This window comes from Lonchura striata, chromosome 5, assembly GCF_050655825.1.
Source record: "Lonchura striata isolate lonStrDom1 chromosome 5, ASM5065582v1, whole genome shotgun sequence".
NCBI classification, from domain to species: domain Eukaryota; kingdom Metazoa; phylum Chordata; class Aves; order Passeriformes; family Estrildidae; genus Lonchura; species Lonchura striata.
Genome location: NC_140707.1, coordinates 57,888,611 through 57,908,360, shown reverse-complemented (window position 1 = coordinate 57,908,360; position 19,750 = coordinate 57,888,611). Strand labels below are relative to the sequence as shown.

Here is a 19,750-nt window from a genome sequence, read left to right as displayed (position 1 = left end):
CAAATTTTTCATATGCAGATGGTGACAGTATGCACAATATCCTAATTCTTACTTCCTAAACTTCCTCCTTCTACTATATATATGTAATCAATAAGAAATTAATAAATGAAATACCCAGGTATATGACATGTCTCTTGTCACTTTTTATGAGACAGATTACTGATTGCTGCAGCAACAAATGAGACAGCAAAACATCATTCTAAGTCAGATATACATAAATTCCTCTAAAAACATAGAAGAGTCTCTTGAAGAGAGCAACTCACAAAAACCTACAATAAGTCATGGACAAAATGTAAAGAAATACAATGCAACAGCAATTTAAGAAAGAAGTTGGTCATTTCTTTCTACCATCTTAGCTCAGCCATTACCAAAATGTACTTAGAACTGTGTCTCTGAAGATTGAATTTCATTCACACAACACATAACACACAAAGGATGCTTGTTTTAGAACAGAAAACTAAGACTCCAATTTCACCTATCAGTGTACAAGTCTTTTGGGATGCTTGTCTGCTGAGGATAAGTATGGTGGTCTACATGACCATCAGTCTCAATTTTGAACAGTTAATGTCACTTGCAAGCTACTCTTACCATAAACAACCAACATAATATGCACTACATGGAACCAAATTTTTAATGAGAAATGTTCACTACTGTCTAGAGAGCCAAATATTAAACAGGTAAGGAAAAAAATTCAACAACACTGTCATTACTATTTCTGAACATGGGAATATTATTTTAAATTTGCAGCTAAAATAACTATAGCATAAGATGTGGTATGTAATTTGAAAGGTCTCTAGTCATTAAGCATTTTCAGGGAGGAGTTATTTCAAATACAATGTTCTATTTGACAAACAATTTAAGTGTATCTTGGGTATAACATAACTGCTTAATATCAAGCCTTATGTGATTATGACTGGCTTTCTGTTGTAGTATTCTGCAGCTTCCATTACTGCAGGAAGTTTTCATGCCTAAAGCATGAAACTTCATTGTGCATTTGTGAGTCTTTTAGTCAAAGTCCACAAATGAGGCCTGAAAAATAGAGAATTAGATGAGCACAACCAAATTTTGGGCTAAACCAGGATTAATACAGAACTTGAGTAAATAGAGAAATGATCCAGAAAGTTTGCATTAGCAGATACCCGTCCCTGGAGGAAGCACAAATACAGCACCTCCCTATTTATCCTGCAGGTTCCCTAGGCACTTTCAGCTGCACAGAGCTGCTATCTTCATGTGGGGAAGAGACAGCTACGTTCCACCTGAGCAAAACTACACTCCAGCAGCAATGTGAAACAGCACTGAAACCTTCCAAAGCCCCCAGAGACAACATCAATTAGATGTATTTAAAGTACTCCTTACACACCACAGTAAGACTGAATCAGCACAAGCTACTATGGCCATTTTAATTTAAAAAGTAAAACTTAAATCCTACTGCTTCCAGACTAGTTTTCTCACACCTCACTGATCACTAACTCAAGGGAGTATCACTTCTCCTAAAAAAACCCAAAAGATACAGACTACAACTATGTCAACTACAGTCCTAAAGTTGATTCATACAGCAGAACACTTTTGCATCTTTGCACATTTACTAATAAGTCTGTCCAAAATGAATGAGAAAGAGTCGCTAGCAAGACAAAACAGCTCCACAGTTTCCAGCCCACCCCACAAGAAATGTTAACTTTTGAACATGAACATTTTCTACAGTCAGACTTTTGCTCTCTGCTGCTTTACTGTCCCCCTCTATTCCCCATCTATTCCTTGTATCTACTGTGAAAGATTCTGTAGAGAGGGCAACTCATCCCCTTGCCAAAAGCCCCTTTTGTGTTCAAAAGTCCTTACCATCTTTAGTGGACACACTGAAGATATAATTTGGGTTTGGAGGCCTACATAATTTCAGAAAGAAAACACAGTTCTTCTAAAATACAACAGAAAGTTTTATTTAACTTTCCCCCTACTGCTGAAGTGCCAAGGATGCACTTGGTGAGATTGCCAAAGATGTCCAACTCCACTGAAACCCAGAGAATTTACTCCAAAGACTTCACAGACAATCTGTCTATACCCAAGTATTGAGGTCCTGAAAATCCCACTCTACATCCCATTTCCCTTTCCTGTTCAAGGGAATTTTTATTACTTGCTTTTATGAGAATGGAATCTATTAGTTTTCAGTAATATACCCAGTTATTTCACTGTCAGAGATACAGTTTCTATGGACAGGGGTACAACTCACACTACAAGAACATTTTGCTTTATTACACTGCCAGTATCCATTCCATAGCTTTGGATGCACAGAAATAGGTAAAGAAATTAAACTTTAGGGATGACACAGTGCTTTCAGACCACGTAGAACACTTTCTAATGTCATCTGGCACTTTTCCACAGGCCAAGGACAACAAACAGCCTCTAACACAGAGATTAACAGTTTCTGTTTTACCACCCAAAGTCATCTAACAAGATTCAAGATACTTCTGAGCACTAGACAGCACAGTAAGATCACTTTTCATCATTTGAGAAGGAAACACTTCTAGCAATGGTTACTTTGCTTTCCACCAGACAAATTAGTTTCACTGTGATCTTTTCAGATGTATACCCATGAATTTTAAGTTGGTTGTAAAAGTCCACAGAAATGCAATTTAGCATCTTCCATCTTACAGATTTAAACACTGTTCTAAAACAGCAACTGTAATAGTTTTGAAATGTCCTTTCCCTTGGTTCTCTTCCTTCCTCCTCCTTATCTATCTATACACTAACAGTTTTGATGACACAGAGATATTTCAGTATTTAACAAAGAAATCGAGCATGTTCTATATAATTTCTCTATATAATTAATGGAGGAAATATAAACCCCTGACAGTAATTATGATTTTGTCTGACTTAATATCAGAGCAGCTTCACTACCTAAAATTCCTAATAGCCTTCACAGACTGCTATGTAGTCCTATTGTGAAAGAAAAAATATTTCACAGAAAATTATGAGAAAACTTTAACTTTTTTCTCTTTATAAGGCACATTACTAACATGAATAGAGAATAATGTCTGAGAATGCCAAAATAAAGGATATTTCTCCCAGTGGAATTAAGATTTTAATACTTTGCCTTTGATCTGAATTACACAGTATTCTTTAAATCCAAGAGCACAAAATTCCAGACTTCCGTAAATAACCTGAAGCCTGCTAGCACAAATCTGCCAACTAACAAATCCCTTTTCATCTCTCCAAAGGCTGCATTTTTAAAGGTCATTAGATGGTCAGCTCACACACTAGATTTACAGACCATGCAAATATAATAGACAAAAGACATATAAAATTTCCATTCCCCGTTTTCAGTAGCAGTGTTTCTTAAAAGCATATCATCCCTCACATAAATCAGAGAACCTGAGTGTAGGTAATAGTGACAGACAATAATAGTAAGATTCAGCCCAGTGCTGAATTTGCTGTGTTTTTAGGGGTCCTACTGACATGAACAGCAGCTTAGGCAGAGCACAACAGCAAAATATTCCTCTAAAGAAGAAAAAATCCCAACAAACTCAAAACCTTCAATTTCTGCCTGAGTCTAAGGCCCTGCTTTGTCTAAAACATGACTGATTCCAATGGATACTCAAGGTATTGGAAAGGTTCACAAGATCAACAACTTCAGGTCAACTATATGTTCAGCGTTAAAGTTCTGCATAAATGCTGTACTAAATCTGAATATTGGCTCTAGTGAGCCAAGTGAAATCATTAATTAAATCCATCTTACTTAAAAATCTGCCCTTCAAACCAAAATGAAGGCAGTGCAGTATGGAGTGTTGTAACAAATTTCCAGTTCCAGACAGCTTTGTCCTGAAGCAGAAATGGTCCCTCCAGCTACTGCAGTGTGTGTGCCAGAACCTCAATCCCAAACACTCCACTCCACAGCTTTTGTTTTCAAAAAGTAGATCAAGAAAATATAAACTGAACAGAAAAATAACCAAATACCCAAAGTAAATAAACACAAACATCAAACCCAGGCATACATTCAGATTAACTTTGCAAGATTGGACTATTCCCATAATACTGAAGTGTGACCATATTTGCATAGGTCATTTCACTTCAGCTCTGCCTCCAGCCTGTCCTCAACGCTATGTAGGAGGTTTGCACTAATCAGCTTTTTCTGAAATTTAAACTGCATCATCACATCAACAGCTGTTACACAACATCGAGAAATAGGAGCTTGTACTGATTTATGAAAGCCAACCCAGTGCTATTTTCAAGCCTCTGAATTAGCAGATATTTTTCCCTATAAAATTATTCAACATTATCAAGTTAAATATTTTAGTTAAGAACTAATAAATACAGTGATGCATGATGTTCTAAAAAGCCAGAGCTATTTAAAAGTTAGCATAAACTTACCAGCATTTAATACCTTACAACACTAGGATTTTTCTCACAGCTTTAATTATGTGTTTGTAACTTCATTTATTGGAGAGTGAACATTTTTCCAGAAGGGAGAAAAAGTACACTACCTTCCGAAGTTTGTTTTAAAGAAAAACAAACTATCCAAATTATCCTCTCGTAAAGCATACACTATATAGCTCAACAACCAGTAAAGCCAAATTCCAAATTTCTATTCTTGGATTTTGTTACTTTGCAGCTGTAAAGGTGTCTGGCACTCACAAGCAGCATTGAAGGAACACCTATGGCATTTAAGCCTTTTACATTCTTTAAAAATCCTTCAGACAACAGAATTTTTCTCTAAAGGAAAAATAGGGGGAAAAACCAAAAGAGAGAAAATGAAGTCAAAGATGTTTCTAGTCAAAACACACATGTATTCACGTATCAATCTTCGGGAAGAATCAAAACATAGTGTAACTCTTGTTAATCTCATAATTGCAAGAGGCTTTTACCCATGGCTGTTAAATAATACGATCCAAATGCCTCATCAAGATTAAGTATATAAAGTCACTGTGCAACTAAAATAGCAAGACATCAGAGAGTATGCTACACCATTTGCATAAAGAAGAGGAAGATTACTATTGTTTCCTTAATACTGAAGAACGTTTACTAGCAGAATATAAATGCATTCTTTGGGAACACAATGACTGTAACTTTGAATTTTTACTCCTGTAAGTGCCTAATCTGATTACATTACTTTAAAACAAACAATTTTTATATGAGAAAGCCATTTGCTTTTCTCATATAAAAGATTGATTTTACAGACAGAAAAGAAGGAAAGGTATTTTTGCAGAGGAAAAAAAGAAATAATCAGAGCAATGAACTGAATAATCTGAGGGCAAGAAACAGGTGCCTCATGACAAGCTACATCATATTTGCACTTATTCTAAATCAGAATTTATGTGTTGTGGCACCTAAGTAGCAGCAAATCTACTACTGGGAAATCCAAGATCATCTTCACTCTCTATGGAGAACAAGGCTTACTACTTTGAAAATGCTTTCCATGTTCAGAGGACAATCTAAATAGGTAATATTTGTAGAAGGAATAGAAGTCAAGGTTCTCCACTAGTGTTAAATTATATTTTCGCTCCCTGGGGAATAAAAAAAAAAAGTATTTTTTCTGGAGTAAAGGAATATAGGGTAAATTTCCACAGAAATTCACTGCTGTAGGCACATCTAGAGTTCAGGATTTTCTGGTCCCCATAACACAATGAAACATTGGATCTCAATCTCTTGCAGTAAAGACTGGTGAACCTTATACACCAATTTGCACGTGTAAGAAAGATGTTATATTGAAAAAGGAAAAGTTGACCATATCATATAAGCTTTTCTGGTTCTTAAAAAGTACTGTAGAAGTTTCTATATAAGCTCAGTGGCTTGTGAATTTTTTCAGATTTGGTGGAGTACATGAAATTATTTGCAAAACCTTTTGGTTTTGTTGAAGAATTTCAAAATTAGATGTCTTCTCCCTCATTCTACCTGTTGTTGGATTGAATACTACACAAATGCCACTAGCATTACTGTTATTCTGGGATGAAATTACAGGTGAGATGGGAATAATGATGTGTATACTCTATGCTTCTTACAAATAAAATGGTAATCTTCACAACTAAAATAAAGCTGAGTTGGGTGACCAGGCTTGGTGCTGTTCAGAAGATAACTGTGAACCAAGTTGACTAATTCCCCATCACCAGTCTGCTGTCTTGCAGAGAAAGCAGCCCAGCTCCAACCTTTAATTACCTAAGTAGTACTTACTAAACTTAGTTGCCCTAAATATCCACAGATTAAAGCAGTTCTGGAGATGATCCCAGATAGTCTTTCCAAGTAAGAACTCTCTCATCACGTGCTATTACTAAACAATCCTGTACAACCAAATAACTATAAAGTAGTAAACACGTACGGTATTGAAAAACACAATTGATTAACTGATTATCTTCAAATCTGAAGTGCATATTCTGCATTCAAAAGTCAATTGGCCTAAATAAACCCTCCCCTCATCCTCCATGAAATTAAGAAAAAAGAAATTTTCAAGGAGCTTTGAGTCAGGCACAAGCACAGGATTGTTCACACACAAGAAAATACTGCTGACCATTTTCTTTCAATTTTCAGCCTGCAAGCAGCAAGAGGTCCTCATTTTACTCCTGGTAGGGAACAAAGTGTTGGTGTTTTTCACAGTCCCTCTCCCACAGCAGTCCCAAAAAGCATTCCCCAGTGGTGGAAACATCACCACAGAGATTGCAACCTCCCTAGTCACAATTTTTTATCTCCATTCTCTGTAGAGAGCAGTTGGCCCAAAGATGGGTCAGCCAGGAATGTACTCACCCTCTTCTATGGAGCAACTAAAAAGATCTGTACATTCCAAGACTTCTCCCTCTACATGGAAAACATGAAACCACAAGTGCTCTGTAGAGCAGCATTGAGCCGCCAGTTTTACCTAGCTGGGAAGTTCTAATGCTTTACTTATTGTGAAAAGTTCCATCTTTCATTTTAATAAGCACAATGAAAGAGTCAAATCATGAGCTGATCAGGAAGGAGTGCTGATGGTGACATTGAGCTCCAGGCACAGTGAACTTAATATGGCTACAATTTATGATTATGGTGTGGGGGGAATGGAGCTACTGATCTTCTCTGCAGACTTTGGGTAAGTTACTTTGCCTTTTTTCATCTTCTTTGCCTTGTTCATTTTCATTAGGTACTCTTAGGGACTACCACTGCATCTCATAACAAGGACAGACAACACTATAGCTCTACAGGGACCTCCCACCCTCATCTAGCAAAAACATCACTGACACAGGAGTAATTAATATGCTAGCTTTGACTTCTCTCTCTAGCCAGTCCTGGCTGGCTAGTTTCTCAGAGCACCACAGTATTCATGGCTCCTGAAGTGAGATTCAAGAAAGGAGAGAGTGATAATATTCCAGATAAGTTTCTTTCACCTTCTGCTCTGGAAGTGTCTGCATAAAAATAACAAGAAAAGGTAAATGGACATTGGAAACATCTCAAAGTGTCAGCGCAGGTAAAGGAAGCAGACAAAGGATAGCAGCAACAGAGAAGAGCAACAAGCTACAGAAGGTAAGAAAAAGCCTTTAGGCAACAGCAGTCAAAGATCCTAGGGAAGGATTTACAAAAACATCACATAATCAAGTAAAGAATGTAACCTTTACAAAGGCGTGAAACGTAAAGGGAGAAAGTTCTTGTCGAAGAGCTAAACCAGAAATATCATTGCACCATCCAGCACTAAATCTGTAGGGCAGAGCATCAGCTGCTGGAAACTGCCATGGCTGTATTGATGGTAGAGTTAAGGGAGCACAGATATGCTCCCTGAGGCTCCCAACAACTGCCTCTCTCAAAGAGTCAGTTTTGGTCTAGGAGCTCACAAGCTGATTCACAGTAAATGGGGAGAGTCAGTACTAGATCTATTCTCCACATTTCAGTCAATTTAAACTTCTAAATATAAATTTCATTCAAAAATTTCATTCCAGAAGCTTAAATGTTTCCCACCATCTGTGAATATCTTACATCTTGCTATTAAAAGGTTTAAATACCTTTGAATAGCAATAGATTCAATCATATTTCCCTCAACCCACTAAACAACTGAATGCATCGTATGCAGGGGAAAAGTAATTAATCAGGTTTAGGCAATCTCCAAGAATTTTCCAACAAGCATGTATGGAAACTGAACAGACAAAGTCTAAATTATCATCTTCTTGCTTGCAGGAAGGCACATTTACCACTGTTCCTCACTATGGGTAGATAATGTCACCCATACGCATCGTTAATGCAGCACCTGTTATTAACATTAAACCATTAATCTCATATTGAAAAAAAATAAACAATTGGCTGACAACATACACATGGTAACCTGCATTCCATGTGAAGTGCTTGCTCTGCTGTACTTCAACTTAACAGTAGAGCTCCATCAGGAATTAATCTGACTCAGTTTCTAAGATTATTACAATTTCTACTAGAATGTCTTCAAAGCCTGTCAGCTTCAAAGAATAAAGAAAACCACCACTCTTGGTGGTTTTCCTCCCTGTAGAACAGGACTGATGCCAGTTGAATTTCTGCAGGTTCATGCAGTATTTTCAGCCTGCTAGGTGGGTAACCACATCTATTCTGTAAAATGTTATTGGCATAACAAATACGAAACTAAATATATATAATAAAATTTTGTAACTTCACAAAAAAACAATTATAAAGGTTCTTATCAGAAATATTAGCAGAACAAAGTTTAAAACTAATTTACTATAATTTCTTGCCCAACCAAAACCAAACCTCTCTCTACATTTTGATTTTTCACTCTATCACTTTCTCTGCTTACTATTCCCAGGGCCTACCTCTTTGCCTTGCAATTCCCAAGATTCTCCCATGGTTCACCACCCAAATTCAGTCTCCCTTCATTCACCTGTGTCTTTCATCTATCCTCCAACTCCAAGATGCCTGACAGGATAATCTCAGTCTTTCTACCACACAGTTACAACCCCTAAATTTCTCTATCCCCCTTGCAGCTTCTGGTGACAATCTTCTATCTTCAAGTGTTTTTCACACTCTACTTGCCTGCAGCTCAGCTCTGCACTTGTAGAGTTTTGTCTGAATCCTCCTTGGACACTGGTGGTCCAAGTGAGACTGATGAAACACCAAGTGCACAGAGATGCAGAAATGAATCCAGAGTTTTAGCATTCATCAAGAAACCCAGAATCTCATAAATACTGTGCCAGGCCAACCCCTGCAGTATGGATTAATGCTCACAGGCTGATTTACAAGGCCTTTCAACCCACTTCCTACAACAGCAAAGTCAGGTCTGGGAGCAGCTGCACATGATACCAGGGAAGACAGCAGTGATTTCAGTCTCAGCTGCAGTACAAGGTGACATAGAAATCAAAATTGCCATGGACAAGGACAGGTACATTTAAATACAGCTTTTATACCAACAGCACCATTTTCTAAATCGAAAATGGAGCACATATTTACAAAATGGGCTAACTCCCCAGGCATACCAGAGAAGAACATATCCAAATACACACACATTATCCCCCACTAAAGGTGGCTCAGTCAGCAATACCACGGAGAGCTGCATGTCCAAGTCTTATTAACTTTGATTTTGAAACCCCTAATTCAGGATTTCAAATATGTCCTGAGTGAAATGCAATTCATTTGCTTTCCACACCATATCACAGGACAACCCAGGATGAATGGAACTTCAGGAGGTCCAAACATCATTTTTCCAGGAGTCTAACACAAAACCGAGGTATCTGGATTTGATTCTGTCACATATTTCCTCTTTGACCTCAGGCCAATAATTTACACTGCTGCTCTTTGCCTGAGTTGTCTGCAGTTACAGAAAAAGAAACGTTGCACTATTACTACATTAACATCTGAGGAATGCTTAGGTAATGTGGTTTGAAATACAGGCAAATCAGATATCTGAATACTAGAACTGGGCTAATACAGGAAACTTGGGATCTTAGTTTAACACTCTAGAGCATTCAACCTGGTTGTTTCAAGTATGAACCTGTGTCCACAGACATTACATTTAATTCTGAAGTGGCTACATTTTAAAAATCTGGATTTTTGTTTCAGGCCTGCTTTGCAGATGCAAAGCAAAGACTTACCTTGTATAAGGCCTTACACACAGTGTGCTTCAAATGGACCCAAGCCAACTGTAAATAAATCTGAGTCATATGAAATAAATATTATATTAAGTAGTATTTTTTACTAGGTTTAAGAATATTCAATAACGGAAGAAAATACTATTTTATGTGTTTAATTTGCCTTTGTTTACTACATCTCTTCATGGCATTTTAGCCAGACCTTAATTTACTGTGTGTTAAATTGCTTCCAGCAAACTTGACACCTAAACCTGGCAAAATGGATAAATTACCCTGGAGTTCATTTTTGGTTCTCAGCTCTCCAGGGGATGCTGCTGGCAGGTTGAGTCAAAGCACAGAGAGATGTTTGTCTCATTTCTTTCTAGTATTTTGGATGCCAGTTTTAATATACTGTTAGAAAATGAACAGCTCAGAAAGAGGGATGATTATTTTTCAAATTTTATGTTTAGTCAAAGCACATTTCCTACACTGGTTCACAAAAAAAGCCCCAGAAACAAACAAAACAATAAACAAACAAACCAACCAACAAAAAAAAACCCAACACAAAGAATACCCCCACCACTTTTCCCAACTAACTTCAAGTACACCTACCTGCATAACCATTAATAGCCACACTCAAAGGCCATGCAAAGATGTCAGAAGTTTAATCTCAGCCTAGGTGTGAATTCTGATTTAGGAGACTTGGCAGTCAAATAAGAAAAAATTGTGATAACATGTTTGTCATTTGCCATCAACTACCCCACTAAAAGTGGTTTTAAACTGTCACACATCTATTTCCCCCGAATCAGAAGCCATACAAATGAGATCACAATCAATAAAGTTTACTACTCAGCATCTACAGGTACAAGAGGGAGTCTGGAATCACTGGGTGAAGAGGAATAACCCAAAGCAAATCCAAAACAAATAAAACCCCATCAGCATATGACAAGTGGCTACAGAAAGAAGCTACATGCCAGCTAATTATTAAGTCTTTCAACTACATAAATAAATACACATTCACAGGACACTGAACCTATAGGTTATGTGACTACTATATGCATAAAGCAACTAAGAAATTTTTTCTTAAACCTTTCTTCATTTTCATTTCCTTTTAGACCAACATGAAAATAGAATGTTTATGGCTGGTAACTTTCCTGATGTTTGAGGGCATAACACACTGAAGTAACAAAATATTTTAAATACATATGCATGCACTATGCATACACATATCAATAAATCTATCATACTACAATAGTTGCACATATTCTATGCATTAAGGGAGAGAGAAAGTCTGACTAATATGCATTGTGGAATATTTGCAAATAACAGAACACAATAATTGTCTCTAGTATCTGAATGAGACCATGGTCTTTCTGTGCTAAGTATTGTATGAATGCATAGTAAGAGCACATGCAGGTCATGCTGAGCTTACTAATTTAAGCTGTTCATGAAACTAAGGTTTACAGTGAAAATACTACTACTACATCCTTAAAAGTGGAGGTCTGAGGCATTTATCCCTGCTACAAAATGGAAGTTTAATCTAAGGAAGATCATGAGCACATTGTTTAAAGGAAATACATACATTATTTAAAGAAAACTTACATCAGCACAAAATTACATATTCCAGCAGCCTTTATTAGGCTAAATTTATGATCTTATACATTAAGGTGTCTATAAAGATTAAGGGAAAAAAGGATACACTAATCCAGCATGTTAAGAATTGTGCATTTAAATAAGCACTGTGTTTGTTAAATACAACTAATGCAAATCAATAGTTCCTATAGTGTCATTACTACAAGTGTACAAGAAATAATAGTTTCTGCCCCTTTGGAAAATTGCTTGGAAGAGTCAGTCCTGTCTTCTCTAGTCATCATTGATTTTTGTAGAAAAAAATACCAGGCTCTTGCTCTCTCTATGGTATGCTAACCAAACTGTATAAGACTTCTATGGTTTCTCTACAATGCATGACATCTTACATGAGTCCCCAAGGTTTTAACTAACAGTGTAAAATATACACAGACTTAATGACTTTGATCCTGACTCAGAACTCATTTATACACATGCTACTGGGAAACACTTTACTGTAGAGGACTGATTCTTTCTCTCTCACTGCAGCTACACAAAGCATTGCTACAACATGCCTTTTAATGCTGAACTGAACGTAGAATGGCTCAGGAAGAAATGCTAACCTTCTATTTCCCCCAGCCCACAATTCATCTTTACCCACTAACAGCAATGGAAGGAACACACCTGAACATATTTAAAATCAGTGTAGCTGATGAACTGTCCATGGCTGACAAACCACAGGCAAGAAAACCCCACTGCCTTTCGGTTTCAAGGCCGCTCCCTAACTAGTGTCAGAAGACAATGGAAATATATTCCCACTTCTAATTCACAGGGAAAAAAAAAATTCTACCCATATACAGAGATTACTTGAAAATATTCACAACAGCAAAGAGTCTGGATCAGTTGTTTAACAGCCTGACATGCCCCAGTGAAGGCACGTGGTAAGAAACATCATGACACCCAGTCACCCCACCTCGTATGTGCCCTGGAAACATTACTTGGAGTTCTGGAGGACATGGAGTCATAGGAACATCTTGAAACAAGAAGCAAGCCATTGGAGCAGAGAAACTACAAATGAGACTTTCTGGGCAGATGGCACTGCAAGCTAGCAAGCTGATGGCAGATGGAAGTGAGAGCTTGGATACGGCAAAAAAATCGGTTGCAAACTAATGAGGTATGTTAAGATGCTAGAAACAACTACTCCTGTTTTCTGATCTCTCTGCTTTAAGTGAGGGTCAGGTCAACTCCTCCTCCCACAGAAATCTACCCAGAGCCATGAAGAAAAGGTAGCTTGGTTTCTTTCCAAGAGGAAGCCATCCAGAGAGTTATTCAATACCAAATAAATATAAGATTCCTAATTCAAAAATCCCAGGCTTTTATGAAATTTCTGAAGTCCAAAGCCTTCTACATACAATCTATGAGCCCTCCAGCCTCCAGGATAATACAAAGATCAGTATCTTACCAAAGCAGAGAAGCTTTCAACAATGGGGAAGTTTAAAGCCAGGAATGGTCTTTAATAGAAAAATGCTACAGAACACGTTAACTGTGGTGAGGATTTGGTCTCAGTTCAGACTAGAACCAAGGCTGGCTTGGTGCTCCCAAGGCTCTACCTCCTTCCTGCAGCTGACCTACAGTTCCTTCGCTGCTATGGGATAAAGACAATCCATAACTCTTCATGATTGCAGAATATTACTTACTATCAGAAAAAATGTAGAGCACCTCTTAAGATATTCAGCTCTTATGATTATAATTTCTATGATACAAAAACCCCAACTTTTCTTTTCTAGTTACATACACACACATATATGTATTTTCTTGTCCTCTTTCAGACTCCCCTGGTTCTTTTTAAAGCAGCATTGCTGAGACTCAAGAATTTTTCCTCTTTGATAAAATGCCCCAGAAACATTATCAATGTTTCCAGAAGAACACAATACAAAATTATTCACTTCAGCAAATGAGACTAACCTGAAACAGTGTAGACTATGTGAGATGCTAGAAGATAGCAGCTCTCACAAGCTTCTAACATTACTTCTAGAAGCTTATGGAATTTTTATTCCCATGTATGTTACAAAGGATGAGCCTTTCTTGCCAGTGCCATGAAGTGCAGGGATCTCATGGTCTTATAAACTTATATAGCTGCCATATCTAAAGATTGGGATTTTTATTTTTTCCACTTACACATAAGTAGGAAAATTGAGTGAAGTGGTAAATATATTAACTTCATTGAAAGCCTTTGGAAAAAGGGAGGTAAAGCTGAAGATTTGTGTGGGATGCTAATGAAATGGGAGCACAGCAATAACACAAGGGATTAAAAGGCTCTCAGCAAGAACCTGCATTTCTCAAGGTACTATGAAATTCTTGTATCCTAAACACACATATAAAAACATCCACACAACAAAAGAAAACTGCAGTATACCATACACACAGCCATGCATCTGTACAGCCCCTCATGCTTAGAGCAGCCACAGAAATGACATAGGTGAGAGTAAGTACATCTCATAAAGGAGCCCACAGGGAGTCAGCTGAAAATCCACTCTCTCGCCAATCTTCTATGCAATCTCCGCCAAGTCTCTTGACCTTTCCTGGGACTTCTCTCTCTGTAGTCATGTGATTACACAAGCTACATTCTCACAGAGATGAGCTATATTACTTGCTACTTTTTTGGTAGGTGTTCCTTCATTGCTATCTTCTCGTTATATGACAAATCTCAATCCCCGGCTACCAGACAAGAATAAAAAAATAAATAGAAAAAAAGCAAGTCAACATCACATACACTGAAAAAGAAAATAACAAAAAACAAAGCCAACAAAGAACACTACCCCAATCTACAGAAGCAATAACAATAATGAGCTCTTACGGACTCACTCCAGCCCCACAAACACCAGCTTCAACTATGTTCAGATGTTCCCCTTATTTGCAGCTTACATCTAGTCACTCCCACAGCATCTCAATTCCCCTTTCAGCTGCAGAAGATACACAGTGATAAGCAGTACAGAACTGCAGAATAACAGGAAGTGATTAAAAATGCTACAACTGCAATCCTGTGACAGATTTGATCTGTAAATCTGTGTTCTAACTGGAGAAACACTTTTTAAAAGAAAGGCTACTACCATTACTGTGACTAGAAATATTTAATTTAATGCAAGTTTTGTGATACTTTTCTTAAACCTCAATATCCTGAGGCATATTTGGGCCTCCCTTGTGTCCATCTCTTGTGGTTAAGGAGAAAAGGGCACCTCAGAGACTTGAATTTCAGAAATTATCCAGCTGTATTTATCTATTTCAATTGTTCTTAAACTAATGTTATGACTTTAGAAGAATGGAGGAAGCTGAACTATTTGTTTTGAACATGTGCAGAAGTCAGTATTGCTTCTGGAATTCCAATTCACCTGCAAGCATGTTTTTGCCTTGGTCGTTTTATCATATCATCGTGAAAAAGTTCTCATTCATGCTAAATAGAAGTCTCCACCAGAACTTTGACAGGTATCTTTCTGATCTAGCTTCTATAATTTTGTGGCCTCCACTGCCTTGACTCCAAGTGTCCTGACAAGTATGTGCTCAGACATGATCACATTGATGCATCCACATATATGGAGGAAAATGAAAGAGGAGTGGGAAAGATTAGTATTTTCCAACTATTCATCAAGAATCATTATGGGTTTCCAAAAGGTCCTTTCCATATTCTTTCTTGTTTGCTAACAACTTTGACAGACAGATCAAGAGCATCATAATGTTACAGATACAGAACACAGCAAACCAGCCCACAAAGTTCTTAACAAAAGCATGGAGAAGCTCTTGGACGTCAAGAGGATACAGCTAAAACTTTTGGATGCACATACTTTGAGCTATGTTCTTCCATTCCTCTCTCAGGAATGTGTAAGCACACTAGTGATCCTATAGAACTGGCACCTCAGTATCACAACAAACATGTAAGTGAGGCCAGGAACACTATTCCAAACTCTTCTAGTACCTGGGGCCAGCAGCATCCCAGAACTCAAGTTGACACTGTTGGTGAGAAGGCACACACTCCATTGCTACCACAGAGTTTATCAAAGAGTCACATTAAAAAAAATAAATCTGAACTTTAAATTAACTTGGCTAGTGCCATTGGCAAAATGTCTCATCTCCCACACACCATAAACTACAGAGAGGCAAGGAGAGAGAAAGGAAATACAGATACTGGAAAGACAGATGGGAAGATGAAAGCATTGTGAACTAACACTGATACTAAAATGCATCATCTATTCCTGCCCTCAATCAATTCTTTTTGCTTGGCCGAGATAGACATCCTGAACTAAAATGGATTCCAGGGTTTCCATATCACTTACCTTATCAACCTCCTCCACACAACATAAATTCCTACTCTGAATACATAGTTTATCACTAAACTAGCAAACCATGATTAACTGTGTAACAGTAATGAACACAAATCACTGAGCTCAGATGTCATCTAAAACGCTGCATATTTAGCTACCCATAGTTTTAAAAGGAGCACACCTCTCATGACTTGTGCAATGCACACATATCAGCTGGACAGAAATGAATAATCACCACAGAACAAAGATACAGAAATTGAATTGTCAGCATTATCTCACAATGACCCTAAAGATGCTTTTATCTGAACATTACCGTTTGCCTTTGATACATAAAAACATGTCATTATGTAACACAATAAACCTTATTTCTACACAGAATAGTGTTGGTTTGTTGGGGTTTTTGAAGTTTAACACTGATGTTTACATATCACTGCAGCTTGGTCATGACAAAACTACCCAATACATCTCAAGAGTTTATAAGACATTACAAAGTATTCCCATCTTACCTGGCTCTGTACAGTTCTTCTCTTCATGTGTCCCGTTAGGTGATGCCATCAACTTTCTATTCCTCCATATTCCTGATACAATGCTTCTGTCTGCAACAGCTGATTCTTGGCCTATAGTAAATAAAAATACATTATGTCCACTAGTACCAATTTTTTTTTTGCATCACCCCAGTTGGACTACACGTGCCCACTAACAAGGAGCACGGACAGACCATCAGAATGCAAAGAGGGCAAAATCCAAGGTGTGACTGAAGCACATGCCAACAGCCATGTGCTAGGTGCTCCTAGCTCCAAAGTGTGCACCCAGGCTCCATATCCGAGCTGTTGGTATGTTCTGGCTATCGGAGCTATCGGAACACTTGGCTGTGACCCACAGCAGGAAAATATTCTGCAGCAAGCAAATGCTGAAGCCTGTACCTGTGAAAGTCAACACTTGCAGCTCCTATAGATGAAACCAGCCCAGCTATGCTGACATGAGCAAAAATCACACTTCCATTTAGTCATCTGTACTTACACATATTATATTACTGCTTTCATGAAAAAAAATAAAAATGCATATGGATATGTTCCAGTTACATTTTAGTTTATTCTGAACTTTTCAGTCTTGGGTATGCTTAATAATATCAAACCATTCATAACTTGTCAAAGAAAATGGAAATCACAATGAATTCTCATAAGTCTTAAAAAAATCAAAACTTTTTTAGAAGGCAATGGATATTTCAGAAGCATTCTCAAGAAGACCTGTTAAATAGAGTACAGGAGCACTTGCGTATGTGCTGTATGCAATTAAAATAATCAAAGAAAGAATAGAATCCCTTATTTAAATCCCTTCCACCTCAATCTTATCCATTTCAAATGAATACATTATAATAACAAAACTTCTTCCTTGGCCAATTTTAGAGTTTATATTGTCTTCATGTAATGCCTGTGTTTTCTTAGTGACTCCTGGAAAAAAAGAAATCTTGTTCAGAAGTTAGTTTTTCCAGAATAAAATATTCTGAGCCACAATGATAAGAAACATAGACAACAGATGGTCAGTGTTTATAGATAATATGTACTGTAAATTAGCCAGCTGGGGGAAAAAAAACCTACCTGATGCAGCATACTATCAAAAATTAGGTTATGAGGGATTTAGCTGATAACCTGGGAGATTAAAAACTTTCATTAGTCATGACATTTTTCATGAAAACCTAAAAAAGTTGTGGAAAACAGCAACTGCAACAAAAAAAATCCTTCAAGCTATGGAAACATATTCATGCCCCCATTACTTGTTTCCTAGTTGAAAGTTTTAAGATGAGCAATATGTTAATATGGTCTAAGACACCAAATTCTTACATGGATGGCTTGTTGCCATCCTAGATACAGCTCAAACAAGCCAGGCAATAATTTGAGCACAAGAGCATTACAAACTATGACAAGTTCCAGCAGACTTTTTTTCCCTAAAGCACACCCTTGAACTTCAGCTTTAATTTAAGCACATGACCCATCCTAACTGTGCTGAAATCTGAGTTTCTAACATTAAATGTAGATGCTTAGTGATGGACTTAGTCAATTTTGTTCTTAAATCTTTGAGGACCGTTGGCAGCCCTACCTAGAGACTCAAGTGCTGTCCCAGCAACCTTAGATTTTGTATTTGAAGGATGTGAAGCATATTTCAGGATGAGGGCCTGAAGCTGCATATAGCCCAAGCTGTGCCAGCAGGCAGAGGAACAAATGAGAAATAAATAGTTAATTATAAATGCACCAGTTTACCAATACAGCACATACACAAATGATGCAAAAGACTCTGTTATAATACTCTCTCTATAAAATGTAGGATTAGCACCGTTCCTAGCCTAACACTCAGAATTTTCTGTCAAATCTATACTGTAACAGGGGAGAGGTGTTGGGGGTGCGTGTGAAATTGAGAAAATAAGCAGCTATAGCTGATGGAGATTTACAGCCTAAGGACAAAACGAAAGGCATCCCGAAGTTGTAGGGGGGACCACAGGCGGCTGGAGAGAACTCCTCCCTGATGTAACAGCAGGGGGAAACTCCTTCAGGGCCGTTCGCAGGCACAGAGCTGCCCTGTGATGCCCTGTCGGCTCCCGACCCGAGGGGCGCGGCGGGCTCGGCACCGGGGAGCGCCGGACGAGCAGGCGCCAGCGGCGCAGCTTCCCCCGTGCCCGGGCAGCTTCCCCCGTGCCCGGGCAGCTCCCCCCGTGCCCGGGCAGCTCCCCCCCTGCCCGGGCAGCTTCCCCCGTGCCCGGGCAGCTTCCCTCTCACCCCGGGCTGCAGCCGCGCATCCGCCCGGCGCGGGGATTTCTCCCGAGGAACCCGCGCTGCTCCCCCTCCTCGCCCGCTCGCCGGGGCATTTCCAGAGGGAGACCCCAAACGGGAACAATCACCGCCGCTTGACCCCGCCAAACCCCGGCAGCCCCGGGGCGGCTGCAGCCCCCGGGCCGCCCCGGCCGGCCCTGCCGGGTCCGCCGGTCCCGCCGCCGCCACTCACCCGCGCGGGAGAGCAGGCTGGACATGCACCAGGCGAAGAAGAGGATGGCGCAGATGAAGCCCAGCTGCTGCAGCAGCATCTCCCGCCTCTTGCGAACTTTCCTCAGCATAACCAGCATGGTCTTCGGAGGGGCGAGCGGCGTCTCCTCCAGCTCCATCGGAGCGAGCGCGGGCGCCGAGGGGGCGGCCAGTGGGTCGGTGGGAAAGCGGGGATCACTCCCGGCGGCTTCCCGCGGACGGCTCCATTTCGGTCGGGCTGCAGCGCCAAGAGAAGCCGACAGCCAGGGCCTCAGGTCGGCAGCGGCGCAGCGGAGGGAGAGGCAGGTGGCGGCGGGCGGGGAGGCGGCGGCAGCCCGGAGCGGGGGGAGGCGGCGCGCTCAGGGGCCGGGCTGCGCCCCGCGCCCCATGGCCGGCGGCGGAGGGAGCGGCGCGGCGGCGCTCCGCGCTCCCCGGGCAGCGGCCGCCCCGCAGCGCGCCGCGGGCTGCGAGTCAGCGCCGAGGGACGGGCACATCCATGCGGCTCCCTACCCGCCCGGCCAAGTTTGAAGTTTATCCCTCTCCTGCCTCCCTCCCCCGCCGCCAGCCGTAGGCGGCAGGTGGGCGGCTCAGCCGCCGCGGTGACAGCAGCCGCCGGCGGGCTCTCAGCGCGGTGCCGGGCGGGCTCTCGGCCCCGGCGGGCGGCTCGGCGCCTTCTCCCCGCCCCTCTCCCGCAACTTTCTGGGTGCTCCTCCGGCACCCATAGCAACGCGCATGTTCCCTCCCCCACCGCCGGGCCGGGGGGACGGAATTAAGTGGCGAAATTAATCCTTTCCCCTGCCCGGCGCAGGAATGCCCGGCTCTCGGTGTCGCGCTTGGCGTCCCAGCGCGGAGGGGAGCGGGC

The 19,750-nt window shown here is 40.2% G+C and overlaps 1 protein-coding gene across 3 annotated transcripts in view; it reads right to left on the bottom strand.

Moving 5' to 3' along the window:
- Positions 1-19,246, bottom strand: part of SLC24A4 (solute carrier family 24 member 4) — an 85,209-nt gene extending 65,963 nt beyond the window's left edge. Inside the window, exons 1-2 of one of the 3 annotated variants that reach the window (XM_085582280.1) lie at positions 18,872-19,246; positions 16,381-16,491 (exon numbers count right to left, since the gene is read on the bottom strand). In XM_085582280.1, coding sequence (XP_085438406.1) covers positions 16,381-16,491; positions 18,872-19,028 — 268 coding nt within the window. In that variant the 5' untranslated portion in view covers positions 19,029-19,246. The remainder of the gene's footprint in view (positions 1-16,380; positions 16,492-18,871) is intronic. The other 2 variants (XM_021531951.4, XM_085582281.1) reach the window with 2 other exon arrangements.
- Between the last annotated feature and the right edge of the window lie 504 nt (positions 19,247-19,750).